This window comes from Canis lupus, chromosome 8 (assembly GCF_048164855.1).
Source record: "Canis lupus baileyi chromosome 8, mCanLup2.hap1, whole genome shotgun sequence".
Lineage (NCBI taxonomy): Eukaryota > Metazoa > Chordata > Mammalia > Carnivora > Canidae > Canis > Canis lupus.
In genome coordinates, this window is record NC_132845.1 from 76690630 (window position 1) to 76705063 (window position 14434).

The window sequence follows — 14434 nt, forward strand, 5'->3', positions numbered from 1 at the left end:
ATGGAGAAGGAGTGAGAATCTCAAGTAGATTCCATGCTGAGCATAGAGCCCAATGAGGAACTTGATCTCTCAATCCTGAGATCACAATCTGAGTTGAAACCAAGAGTTAGATGCTTAAGTGACTGTGCCACCCAGGCACCCCTAGATACAGAATTCTCGGTTGACAATTTTTTTTTTTTTTAATTCATGAGACACAGAAAGAGAAAGGCATAGACATAGGCGGAGAGAGCAGCAGGTTCCCTGCCAGGAACCCAATGCGGATCACGGGACTCGATCCTGGAACCCCAGGATCACACCCCAAGTCGAAGGCAGACGTGCCCAACCGCTGAGCCACACAGGTGTCCTATCAGTTGACAGGTTTTTCTTTCAACACTTCAAATATTAAAAAAAAAAAAAAAAAAAAAAAAAAAAAAAAAAAAAAAAAAAAAAAAAAAAAACACTTCAAATATTATGTCATCCCACTGCCTCTGACCTCCATAGTTTCTGATGAGAAATCAGTTTATATTCTTACTGAGATCCGTTTTATGTGATGGGTTTCTTCTCTCTCGCTGCTTTCAAGATTCTTTTTCTTTGACTTTCTTACAGTTTGATTATGTTCCTTGGTGTGGACCTCTTTGAATTTATTTCACTTGGAGTTCTTTAAGCTTCTTGAATTTGTGTTTTTAAAAATTTATTCATGAGAAACAGAGAGAGGCAGAGACACAGGCAGAGGGAGAAGCAGCCTCCCTGCAGGAAGCCTGATTTAGGCCTCAAACCCAGGACCCCAGAATTATGCCCTGAGCCAAAGGCAGATGCTCAACCAGGTGCCCCTTTTATATATTTGCCCCATTTGCTTTATCATTTGTTCAAGCTTTCTCCCTACACACACACACACACAGTTTTCCTGAAGAATATAACTAAGTTGCAGACATCATGCTTCTTGATTCCTACATATTTCAGTGTGTATTTCCTAAGAAAGATATCTTCTTAGAAAACCAAAGCAGAGGGACACCTGGGTGGCTCAGTGGTCCCTCTCCCTCTGTCCTACCCCTCTCCCCCGCCCCCGCTCATGCTCACCTGTGCTCTGTTCTCTCAAATAAATGAATAACTAAAATCTCTGGGGGAAAAAAAAGAAAAAAAGAACTTTCCTCTCTACTTCTTTTATGTAACTATTTCTGCCAACATAAATTCATGGATTCTTATTTTATTCAGTGGGTTATAACCCATTACAGTTGGCCCTTGAACAATGTGAGGGTTAAAGATACTGACCTACTGTTGAAAACCTGCAAATCACTTTTGGCTTCCCAAAACTGAACTACTAAAAGTTTATTGTTGACTGGAAGCCTTATTGATAACATAAATAGGTGTTAATACATATTTGTATGTTATATATATTATAACATGGTATTCTTACAATATAATGAGTATAGTAATAGTATAGAGTGATGTTAAGCATCTTTTCATGTGTCTGTTGGCCATTTGGATGTCTTTTTTGGAGAAATGTCTGCCTATTTTGGGGGGGTTAGGCGGATTAATTTTGGGTATTGATTTGTATATGTTCTTTATATATTTTGGATACTAACCTTTTATCAGATATGTCATTTACAAATATCTTCTCCCGTTCTATTGGTTACCTTAGAAGACAACTGTTGTGTCCTTTGCTGTGCAGAAGAAGCTTTAGATTTGATGTAGTTTACAGATCTTTTTTTTTTTTTTTTGAGCATCACACAAAACAGAGAACTTTATTCATCCGTACCATTCCAGAGAAAAGCAGGCTCACTTTGTCTCAATGTGTTTCCATTTATCCTGCTTCTTTTCCTCCTTAGCTTCTATATCCTTCTTTCCACTTCTGCCAGAGGTTTCAGGTAGTGATAGCACTTGGCTCCATAGGCCATACCAAGGAATAGAGAAGAGTAGTGGCTGCGCTTGATGAGCAGAGACCTGCACTGGTAGCACCATCTTGTCTGTAGCCTTAACCAGATTTTTTTTGATAAATACAGAAAAGTACTGTAAACGTATTTTCTCTGTTTATTCATGAGAGACACAGAGAGGCAGAGACACAGGCAGAGGCAGAAGCAGGCTCCATGCAAGGAGCCTGATGTGGGACTCGATCCTGGGACCCTCAGCCAAAGGCAGCCACTCAACCACTGAACTACCCAGGTGTCCCCGTATAACATTCTCTTTTCTCTAGTTTACTTTATTGTAAGAATACAGTATATTTTATATATATAACATACAAAATATATTGACTCTTTATGTTGTTGGTAAGGTTTCCAGTCAGCAGTAGGCTACTAGTAGTTAAATTTTGGAGGAGTCAAAATTACATGTGGATTTTCTTCTGCCAAAGGGGTCAATGACCCTAACCCCTGCATTGTTCAAGGGTCAAATATACCATCAGATTTTAAAGGTGTGGTGGTGGGGAAGCTGGAGCTCTACAGGTACTGAAATGGACAGATCTCCAAAAGATAGTGTTAAATGAGAATAGTAAGGTGTGGTGGTATGCTACCTTTTTTTTTTTTTTTGGTATGCTACCTTTTGATTTCAATATAGATATATATTCTCCTAGGATGTATATCTCCTTCTAATATATATGTGTGTGTGTGTGTGTGTGTGTGCATGATATATATTCATATGTTCTGTTCTACAGTATATATATTCATACACAGAGAAAAAAAGGGAAAGAGAGATACATGTATACATTCTAAAATAGCTATTGTATATATAGGAAGAAAATTATTTTTAAAAATTGGGTCATGTGATTGTGGAGGCTTGGTGAGTCCAAAATCTGACAGGGGAAACTAGCAAGCAGGAGGCTCAGGAAAGAGTTGCATTTCAAGTCCAAAGGCAGTCTTCTAATGAACCAGGAAAAAGTAATACTGTAGATGAAATCTTAAGGCCATCTGCTGTCCAAATTCCCTAGTGCTTGGGGGAAGCCAGTCTTTTGTTCTATTCAGACCTTCAACTGACCCATACTATGGAAGGCAATCTGCTTTACCCAAAGTCCACTGATTTGAATGTGAATCTAATCCAAAACACCCTTACAGAAACAACCAGAATAATATTTGATCAAATATCTGGGCAGTGTGGCCCAAAAGAGTTGACAGATAAAATTAACCATCACAACTCTGCCCCTTGTCAACTTAACACCCATCTCTTTAAATCATACTTAATCTGCTACTGAAATCTCTTTACCTGGTGGGATGACCCAAACTTTCATTCATGAAAGGTTTGGGCCATTATTAGTCCTACCTAGATTGGGTTGTTGTTTTCCATTGACTTTAATCACAGGGTATGGTAATAGTAAAATACCCTTAAAGGTCTCCTGTCCCTACACTGGAAGGTTGTTTGACAGACTTTGAGTGAGTACCTCTTTTCCAGGCACTGTTTTAAGCACTGGGATAGTTGTGAATGAGAGGCAAAATCTCTGCCTTAAGGGAGCTTATTGAGCTTATTTAAAAGGAAATAACCTAAGATTATTACTATTGGTAATAAATGCTATAAAGGAAATAAATCAGGTAATGTGGTAGGTAGATAGACAATAATGGAAGTATGCTTTACATGGCATGATCAGACAAGGTGTCACTGAACACAAAATAGGAAAGTGAACCAGCCCATGAGAAGGCTAGGGGAAGGGCAATCCAGGGAGAGGGAATGCCAATCACAAAAATCTGAGACAGGAATGGAAAAAGTCCAGAGTAGAAGATGGGAAACAAGGAACAGAGTGGTATAATGAGGCTGGGAATGCATAGGAACCAGATCAAACATGGTAAGATCTTTCAATTTCATTCTAAAAACAAAATGTTTTAAGTAGGCATGCTGGAGGATCTAATCAACCTTTTCGAGACTATTTTGGAGAATAGATTGGAGGGGATAATCAGGGATCAAATTAAGCCAAGAAGCCTTTGTAGTAATGCAAAGTGAGAGATGATGGTGATTCAGACAGGTGAATTTGTGATGTTTTCAAGATACATCCTGAAGACAGATTCAAGACTTGGCGATGGACTGCAGCAGGTGAGGTAAGGAGAGGAGTTCAAGATGACTCTCAGGTTTTTGTTGACTACGTGAATGGTGGTGCCATTTCCTGAGATAGAAAAGATGGAATAAGGAAGATATTTGGGGTAGGAAGAGGAAATAAAGAATTCCATTTGGATATATTAAGCTTGAGATGGCAAATAGATACTGAAGCAGCAGTATTTAGCAGGTTATTGGGTATGTAATTCAAGGCTGAGGAAAGAGGCCTGGATAGAAGTATAAATTTGAGAGTCATCAGCATATAGATATGTTAGTTATTGATTGCCTCTTATCTCCATATTCATCCTTCATTGCTTCTGCAAAAATTGGGTTGGAACCTTTGAATATTTTTTCCTTTACCAGTTAACATGATATTAAGCTTGATAGTAAAGGATACTAGTGAGATATTGCTAAGAGGAAAGGTATTTTCCTTTCTGTGCCCCGCCCCCCCTTTTTAAAGATTTTATTTATTTATTCATGAGAGACACACAGAGAGGCAGAGACACAGGCAGTGGGAGAGGCAGGCTCCCTGCAGGGAGCCCAATGCGGGACTCAATCCTGGGTCTCCAGGATCAGGCACTGGGCTGAAGGCGGTGCTAAGCCGCTGAGCCACCCAGGCTGCCCTTCCTTTCTGCTTCTGGTGTAATTGTTCACAGCCCAGCTTCTCCAGCACCCAGCTCCTGCAGTGCATGGTAATCAGCAGCACAAAGATGCCAGCAGCTTTCCCCAGCACTCACCTTGGGTAGTTTTGTAGTGTATTGACTTTGTTTTCTTTTTTTTTTTTTTTTTTTAATTTTTATTTATTTATGATAGTCACACAGAGAGAGAGAGAGAGAAAGAGAGGCAGAGACACAAGCAGAGGGAGAAGCAGGCTCCATGCACCGGGAGCCCGACGTGGGATTCGATCCCCGGTCTCTAGGATCGCGCCCTGGGCCAAAGGCAGGCGCCAAACCGCTGCGCCACCCAGGGATCCCCTGTTTTCTTTTTCTTTTTTTTTTTTTTAAGTTTTATTTATTTATGATAGTCACAGAGAGAGAAAGAGAGAGAGAAAGAGAGAGGCAGAGACATAGGCAGAGGGAGAAGCAGGCTCCATGCACCGGGAGCCCGACGTGGGATTCGATCTCGGGTCTCCAGGATTGCGCCCTGGGCCAAAGGCAGGCGCCAAACTGCTGCGCCACCCAGGGATCCCTGTAGTGTATTGACTTTGATAAAACACTTCCCTGAACAGATTTTCCCAGCACCCTAGGGGATGGATTTCCAGTAAGTTCCATTAAGCATAGCACTCCAGTGACTTCTCTGCCTTTCAGTAAACCATGGCTATGTCCCCTCCAAAAAAGTCTGATACCAGCCCTCGGGGAGGAGTTTTTCTTCCTTGGATCGTCTATTCCTAGCTCTATGTGCTACTCCTATATTCTTTATAGTTATCACTACTATTCATTAGCCAATCCTTCATTATTCCAATCCAATTATAATTAGCAGTTATTTATATTAAAAATATAAATTGGGGCACCTGGGTGGCTCAGTGGTTGAGCATCTACCTCATGGTTCAGGTCATGATCCCTGGGTCCTGGGATCAAGTCCTCCATCAGGCTCCCTGCAGGCCGGTGTTTCTGCCTCTCTCTGGGTCTCTCATGAATTAAAAAAAAAAAAAAAAAAAAAAAGATATAAATTGTTCAGATTACTGCATTGTTTTTTTTTTTCTCTTGACTAATACAAATGACTCAATGCAATTCAGGCAAGATCACTGAAGAAGGAGGCAGTACAGACTGATAAGGTCATATAAGGTCCCAAGAAGTCTCTATGTTACTCTCCATTTTGAATGGGTTAGATGTAAAGGCACATGGAATAGCAATAGGTGGAGCAGAAGCAACAGAGTTCAATTTCCTCTCCTGTCACCCCAGTCAGCCATTATAAGACAACACAGCCCCTTTTTGTGACACGTCAGCAGGGTCTGAATTTTGGTTGGCCTCTGCTGCATGTGGTACCTACCTGCATTGCAGCCTGCAAAGGCTTCTCTGTTAGCTACAACCAGAGTTGGAATTTCCCTACTGGCCTCTTTCTTGGGATCTTGCATTTATTTGGAGTATCTTCTGAAGCCAAAATGTTTGAAAAACATTGGCCTGCCTTCACTGTGTAGAGCAAGCTCCCGGTTTCACCTTGAGTACTCCAGGCAAGGTAGACCGACATCCCTGAGTTCTTTCAAATGCTGCCCCTAGACCTTGAATCTGTTGGTTATATTGCAACTTTCACACCTACAAGAGGTGTTGGCCTGCCAATATCAGCATCAGAGACACGCAGAAACAAGTGACAGAGGCTGCCCATGCTTATGCCTCCTTGTGACCCCTGTCAAGGCACTGAAGTATGTCTTGGTTGTGTAGGGCCAAAATAGGAGAAAAGATGTACAGGGTTTTCAGTTATTGGAATTAGGGGTCCTTAACAAGGGGTCAGGTGAAACCCCTTCCTAAAAAGACAGGATGATCATGTGGAGAAGTTGAGGATGAATGAATGGCTACTGCCTATAACCCCCAAAGTCATGGGTAGTTGAGTATCTGGAGACCCTTCCACCTAACAAACATCACTTTCTTGTACATTATCATGAGGAAACCTGGGTTGGATTATCTGGAAATTCTACCTCTGTATCTTAATCCACAAACCCGGGCTGTCCCAGGGGTGCTGCTGCCATAAAGGAGTCAGGAATGCCATCCCAGCAGGGAACAGCACTGACAGGGTTCAACTCAGGCAATAAACCCCATGTCTGTGGAATCCTCCGGGATAAAGGCCCAGCCAATGTAAGTGGTAGAACATCCCTGCAGGTGACTCTAAGGGTCTTCCTCATGTTCTGCTTCCCTGAACCGATGAGAACTTCCAAAGAGAGCTGCATTTGTTAGCATAAAATTAGGCAATTGGGGGAATGCCTGGATGGCTCAGCGGTTGAGCATCTGCCTTCAGTTCAGGGCATGATCCCGAGATCCAGGATCTAGTCCCATGTTGGGCTCCCCGCAGGGAGCCTGTTTCTCCCTCTGCCCGTGTCTCTCATGAATAAATAAGATATAAATAAGATCTTATAAATAAATAAGATCTTTAAAAAAAATTAGGCAATTGGATAGACTATTCCCTGAATATGTCTGGAAGCAGATACATTCTGCCTTGACTTCTGGGACTGCCAAGTGAACAATGCCATCCTCATTTCAGCCAATAGTGATGTGGTCAGCTCACCAGGGAAGTCCCTATTTTTGTTAGGAAGCTCTTGGTGAATGTAGTTTCCAGGAAAAGTATTTTGATTTTCCTTTCCAAGTAGAGGAGGGTGAAGCTAACTTATCTGTTCATTAGGGTCTTACAAGTATCTTCTGCTGCCGTGGTGGAAGTAGACACAGAGCTTAGAGAGAAGGGCTGAAAATGCTCTTCAGATCCTAGCAGGCCAGATGAGAAAGCTGAATTGGAAAGTCAGGGACCTCAGTGTAAAGAGCACCTAACTGCCTGAAAATAAGTTGGGAGCAGTGCTGGACAGTGTCACTGCTAGGACTGGCTACCAAATGCTGGGTGAGGGATTGGTCAGAAATGGAACCACCTTTAAAATGATAAAGACAGGGCAGTCATGAGTGGCAGGGGTGGGTGGTGGTAGTGGTGGAGATGACATGGTGAGAGTAGGGACAGTGGGCAACATAAGCTGAGGCAGAGCTGAAGGTAAGGATGTAATGTTGGAAAACACACTAATAAAGACACTTATAGAAGTTGATACACATTCTGGGGACTTAAACCTACTCATGATACCATCCAATCCCTTTACAAAAATAAAAAGGTATAAATATTTCAACTCAACTCTTAACATACATTTCTTTTAATGGAGGTCAAGCTCCAAGTTTTGTGGTGCTTTGGGGTTCTATTTCTTAATTTTAGTAACAAAAGAGAAGTATATATATATCTATTCCAAGATCTACTAGGGCTAGGCCATCTGCCAAGATCACATGATATAGGAAAAAACCCAAGAGTCTGTAATATATTAGGAGAATCTTCTAAAAGTCATGGTTTGTGGGTGATTCAGGTTGCTACTGAGATCACAGAAGGGTGGAAAAGATACATCACATGATTTGGGCCCCTTTTATGAAGCACTTCTGGACAGTTTAAGATGATTCAATTCAAAGTCTTTCCTGCAGTTGCCTTGGATTTTTTTCTGGATGTACAACAGTCCTGAACGTTTCTACTTAGTTGCAGGTGGTTGGAGGTGTCCAGCACTGCTCCCAACTTATTCATGTCACTGCTCAGGAAGAACAGGTATGTGAACGAAGAAGTCCTTAGCAATCAGGAATGGGACTACCCTGTTCCTAAGTCTGAACATGTTACTGCATGTATGCGGGTGGATGGGGGATTCTGGAGGAGGAGGTAAAAGCGTGGCCATTGGATCTCGTAGATAACCTGGATCTATGACTTCTGGAATAACACTGTCAGTTTTTCTCTGTATTTAGACTTTAGAAGAAGATATTCATCTTAGGGAGAAATGAGATACCTAATGTTCACAGTTAATAAGATCACTGTAGAAATGACTAGAGAAGGAAAGAAAAGCACATAATTACCCTTGCTCAGAACAAGAACTACCTTCATTAGCACCCTATTCATCTAGGTGCTTCATTTTAAAGTTATGTTAGAAATAAAGTTTAAAACTGTGTTTAAAAAATAGAGAACAAAAAAAAAAATAGAGAACACTAAAATACAGGATAGGAAAAACAAAATGGTAAGGAATCAAAAGAAAATTAAAGGTAAATAAAAGCTAAAGGAACATGCTGTAAGTTAAACAAATCAAAATGAGAAGTAAGTAAAGCTAGCTAAGAGGTCATCTTCAAAATGATGACAAAGGAATAAACAGGCAGGGTTGACACCCAGAGTCTAAAGGCCATAAGCCCCAAGCCAGACACACAAGAGCCCCTGAGCTAAATTAAAAAGCCATATATTCCATTATTCTCTTGATGCCAGGGGTCCCTGAAGGAGGGCCGACGCCTCAGGCATACTTCCCCACATGGTTGGGCTGCATAGCACGTCTGCATGGTGAGGCCTGTAGGCTGCAGGAGTCTGATCCCGGACCATCTCTTGCACACCAGGGTCCAACCAGGCAGCCAGCACTTACCTCTGCTCATCGTCCGTGAGTGGGGCCTGTCTCCAACTAGTGACCGTGTGTCTCTCACTAGAAGGGCAGTACACTGGAGACCCCAGCTAGCCCCTCAATGCTCAAGGGCACGCAAGACCCACACATCAAAGAAAGTCTCTCCTTTCCTTCTAGAGTATCTGCTCTTCAAATTTTCACTGGTAGAAGCTAGGTGAAGCCCTAAGCCTGATAGGTGGGACACTGAGCTGCCAAGAAGAAGGGAGGGCTCTACTGAACACCTGTGAGGATTTCAGAAAAGGACCCTGGGTTTGAATCCTGACTTTGTTACTTACTGGCTATGTGCCTTTGAGGAAATTACACCTTCATGTTGTTCAGTTTCCAACTTGTTAAGTACCATTAGTGTATCATTACCATGTGATTGTGTGCGCAATAAGTAGGTCAGGGAATAGACTTGGCACAGGTAATGCAGTGCTTCTGTTTAAAAGTCAGTGTAATCAGAGATTTAAGGAGGCAGTTGGAGGGTGGCACAGCTAACCCAACATTTCAGAACTCACCTTTCTGGGTTAATCCATGAAATGACTCCAAGGGACATCTTGATGAGGACACTTACTAGCCAGGAAGATGTCAAGTCTGCTTTCAGAGGAAGGGCAACTTATGTCCATTTTCCTTAAGGAAGGGTCTTAACCACTGAGGCTCACATAAGCTTAGAGCCATTTATGTCTCCCTTGAAAGAAGTGGAGGGCTTTCTGTCAGAACCACCTGACATGGTTGTGAGCCACAAAGTGACTATTGTGGTATTTTCTTCCCCTGGATACCTCTCAATATAAGAGGGCAGAGCTGTATGCTTAGGCTGGGTGGGAACACTCCCACCTGTGGAACAGAGACAAGGCTAGAGTAACTGCAGAACCACCTTCCATGGGGCCCATCTCCCTTTAACTTCAAGCCAGGGCAGAAGTTCAGCTGTTGGTTTCAGGAAAGAACCTATTTTATTTCGCTGAGCATCCCCAAACATATCATATCTTAAGCACAAATCAAGACATTATTTGCTGGCACAGTGCGGGGCAGAGGAGGGATGAAATAAGTCTCTAGAAAAGAAAGGCACAGCACCCAGGTTCTAATTCTTTAATGCCACGTGAGGGTATTGGGGCTCCATGCACCAAAGCGCTCACAGACAGGTAGTAAATAAACATAGGAAGTGTTACACCATTTACACAAACCCAATACCATACAGAAGGAAGACAGTGGACCCAGGTGACCTCCCGTGCTCCAGAAGCAAACTGTTCCTATACCCAATCTTTGTTCCCGCCTCCTCAACCCCTGCCAACCCACCCTTCCCCCAATTAACATATGTATACATATATGTTTCTTCCGGAATTCCAAAAAGTGCCTCTTCCACTCCAGTTCCCCACACTCCGGCTTCTGATGAATAAAGCCTCCTCTTTTAAGGATCACAAGCAGGCACTACCTTCATGAAAGATCCCCAGCAAAAAGGTACCCAAGAAAGCTTAACTCAGAATCAAATATGGCCAGAAGGTATACCAAAGGATATTTAAAATTCTATCTGGGATCAAAATGATCAGCAGGACTAGTTTTTGTTTTGTTGTTGTCATTTGTCTTAACCTCTTCAGGATCCAGCTTAGACCAAGATCACACACTGAGGCTCACCCAACTTTGTGGTTTGCAAATGTCATTCTTCTAGTCCTCCAACAAGCAACCCAGAACAGGAAGATTATGTCACCTGACCAGCCTGAGGCACAAGGCTCAGACAGCTCCCAGAATATCCTAAGCCCCAGGAAGAAAGAATAGAAACTTTCAGAGCACAGTTGACTGCTTTCCACATGATAAACACTGGACAGCCTCGTGAGTTAACCAAAGGTAGAAGAAGGATGGTGATGACTCCTCTATTTCTTCTATTTAGAGCGTTACCCAAAGAACTCCTCCATCTGGGATGCTGTGATGTGTTTCATTGTGGTTTTGTTTCAATCTTTTTTGTTGCCATTAAGTTTTTCATTTTTATTGAATTTTGTTATGGCTGCTATTGCACCATACAATCCTATCTCCTAAAACTTTTACCTTCCCATCCAGTGAGCATGACGCCTGGGAGAAAAGGTGCCCAAAGTCAAACATAATGGAAGCTTCCAAAGGCAGGCACTTGGTTTGACCCATCGATATTACACACAAGAATTCTATGAAAATATATTCCCTTTCCATTGGGAAGAAGCACTCATCCTTTGGAGCCCTCCTTCCTAACCCAACCCTGTTTATGCTCTAGACCTGACCACTTAGAACTGAGAAGGGAAATAACTGGGAGAAGTCACTTCCTCAGATATGACCTTTATTTGGAGACCATTACTACAAAACCACCACATCCAGGAGCACTTTTCATCCTGGCCTTGGCTTCTCATCACAGAATGACCAAACTAGGCCACTGAACTCTTTTATTTCATTTGGAAAGGGCTCTAAGCTGGCTGCCAGTATCCCTACTCTCCCTGGCCTACTGGCCCAGAGCCTTGTCTTTCCCACAGTGGCATAGAGTACACCACTGTAAGGGCAACAAAGGGGCAGAGTGGGTCCCAAGGGGTGTCTCTAGCAAGGGGCATGGGGACAGTGTTCTTATCCCCTGACCCTGTGTCCCTAAGCTAGTCTTTTTTTTTTTTTTAAGACTTTAATTATTTGAGAGAGAGAGCGTGCACAACAGAGAGACGAGTGGGCAGGAGGGGCAGAGGGAATGGGGGAAGTAGGCTCCCTGCTAAGTGGGGAGCCTGAGGTGGCTCAATCCCAGGACCCCAGGATCATGACCCGAGCTGAAGGCAGACACACCCAGCAGACCGAGCTGCCCAGGCGCCCCCCCCCAAGCTAGTCTTCAGGGCCTGTTTTTGAGCAAACTTGCATTTGATCAAACAAGTCACGATCTTATACGTATGAATTCTAAATAACCAAGTACTGTGATACTCTGTGCCAGGGGTGGGAACAAGAAGGAACCAAGGCCAGTTTACTGAAAGCATTGGGATTAATTGTCTGCTTTCTACTCACACTGCCTTTCTTCTCAATACCTTGCCTCAGTGTCTGTCCAAAAATGGATTTGTATTAGTCAGTAACATCAACTAGAGTAATTGAAACGAAAGACTTCTGTTAGAACAAGACATGAGCCATGCTACCAGACTAAGCTTCAAGCAGGGACACCAACTCGAGAATCGTGATGATTTCATTTGTGGATGAGAACAATAGCAAGAACATATATCTCAGAACCTGAATAACCGACTGCACTTTCCTCTTAGAGCTCAGTCTATACTTCTGTTCCACCATATGAGATAAAATGTAAGAGTGCAAAACCACACCCTGGAATCCTGTTCCACAGAGGGCTAGAAGGTCACTGCCCCATGAAGGAATCCAGCCAGGTCCCAGGGCTCCGCCTTCTCTTCCTCAAAGGTATGCAGATGTCTTCAGTTCCCCCTCGCCCTACCTCACCAATCCAGTCTAGTAGGACTGAAAGTAGTGACGCTGTCCTCACCAAGTTTTTACATATAAAAAAAGTCTCTATACACTCACGATCACAGGGAAAGGCCTTTAATGCAGCACAGAAATGTTATGTTCCAATTACTGATGCTGCATAGCTCCTCCTTTAGGAAATGCATGCATATCCTGCTTAACTGCCCCAGCTTGCAGATGGAGCAAGAAGAAAATGCAGTGGGAGCTGAACCTTGTGGATCGTTACCTCTCTGAGATGTGGAGGGTAAAACATGATGAAGCTTTGCTGCTATCATCCTACAGTTCCTGGTATAGCTGTGCCTCCCCCCAATCCTTTCTTTGCTTCCTCAGAACAGAAACTCTCCTAGGAGAATGTGAGCAGCAAGAACAGGGTTTAAAAAAGAGGGGGCTTCTATCTATGGAGGTTCACCACAAATTGGATGCTGACACATGAAATGGCAGCCAAAGAGATTCTGAGCCTCCAGAAAGGATGTTTCGTCTCAAAGAAAACAGAAGATCTACGCAACTTGCCTGCTTGACTCAGGGAATCTTCGAAAGGAACCTCTGAAATCTGCATAACAGCCCTGAGAAGATAACTGTTCAAGCAAGGAAGGTTGGTGGAAAGTAGGAGAAGCCAAGGCCCTGAGGTAGGGCTGTAAACATTGTGCTTTTCTAAGGCCAACCTGGTACATGGCTTTGGCAACTATGGTTACATCTCCAAAAGGTGGTGAAGAATATGTTTCAGAAGGAAGAGTCTTTCCACATCCTAAAATAAAGTGTGGAACTATCCCTGGGGGAAGAGGGAGAGAAGATGCTTCTTCTTCAGTCAGGGGCTGTGGGGTGGTTACTTGGGTAAATCCCCCATTATATTCTGTGTTTATACGCTAGGCACAAGGAAGGGATAATTGAACAGGGCTGAGAAAGTGATTATTCCTATATTAGTTTGGTAATGTGGCTCTAAAAAGGGCAGAAACTCTCTTGCAAGGTCAAGAGAGTGACAAAACCTCTCTGGACTTCCTGGTCAAGCCCTAGCTAGCCAGACACCATCAGCCTCAGGCAAAGTCTGCTGTGCCTTGAGGAAAGGTCAGGGGAGTGCAGGTGCCAAGTCCCTGTGGACCACAAGCCCTGAGCCTGACCCCGAGGTACAGCCGGAAGACTGGAGCTGCCGGAAGACCTCCATCCTTTTGGAGCTGTGCCTCAGGACTTGGTCCTCACCTCAGCAGGTCTGGGGCAGTCAGTATCCCTTCCAGGGATCTTATTCCCAGAGCCACTAAAGAGAATGGACACCCTCCCTGACAGGACTCTGTTCCCTACCAGGGCTACTCACCACCATGTGATCTTGAACTCATAGATGGGGCGCTTGCAGTAGTAGTGGTTGATGAGGTGCTTGTCACACACCCCGATGCACTGGTGGTCCACGATGAGGCCCTGGGCTGAGAGGTCTGTGACCAGGCAATGCAGTAGGTCATAAACATCAGCCACAGCCTCCCAGGGCCCAAAAGACACATCCACTTCGCAATGGTGCTCAAAGAGCTGCCCATCACTCTCGCTCCGCTCGAAGCGCAGGGAGTTGAGAAGTGGACACTCATAGGGGGTGATGGGCATCTCTTCCTTGAAGACACAGACCTTGAGCTTGGCAAAGCGGGCCTTCCGCTGTACTGCACGCAGCCGGGCAATCTCCACAATCCGCTCCAAATGGTCTATGGGGGTGAACACAGCAGCCATTACTGGGACAGGGGTCAGGGAGGTGGGGGTGGAGGGTGGGCAAGGTAGTGTCAGGGCGCAAAGAGAGAGCCCCAGTGAAGGCAGGGTCCAGCAGGGGAGGGAGGTCCCAGGGAAGGGACTCTGGAGGCCTTTGAAAGGCACAAACATAAATGG

At 43.8% G+C, this 14434-nt stretch overlaps 1 protein-coding gene and 1 pseudogene across 6 annotated transcripts in view; both read right to left on the reverse strand.

Annotated features, from left to right (window-relative positions):
• The window catches only part of LOC140639128 (BTB/POZ domain-containing protein KCTD7), a 94829-nt gene that overhangs the window by 73588 nt on the left and 6807 nt on the right, over positions 1 to 14434 (reverse strand). For 5 of the 6 annotated variants that reach the window (XM_072837590.1, XM_072837589.1, XM_072837591.1 and 2 more), the window contains one exon: positions 13884 to 14256. In XM_072837590.1, the coding sequence (XP_072693691.1) occupies positions 13884 to 14256 (373 nt within the window). Of the gene's footprint in view, positions 1 to 10196; positions 14257 to 14434 lie in introns of those variants that run through there. The other variant, XM_072837605.1, reaches the window with a different exon arrangement.
• On the reverse strand, positions 436 to 3951 carry LOC140639130 (ATP synthase subunit e, mitochondrial pseudogene; annotated as a pseudogene).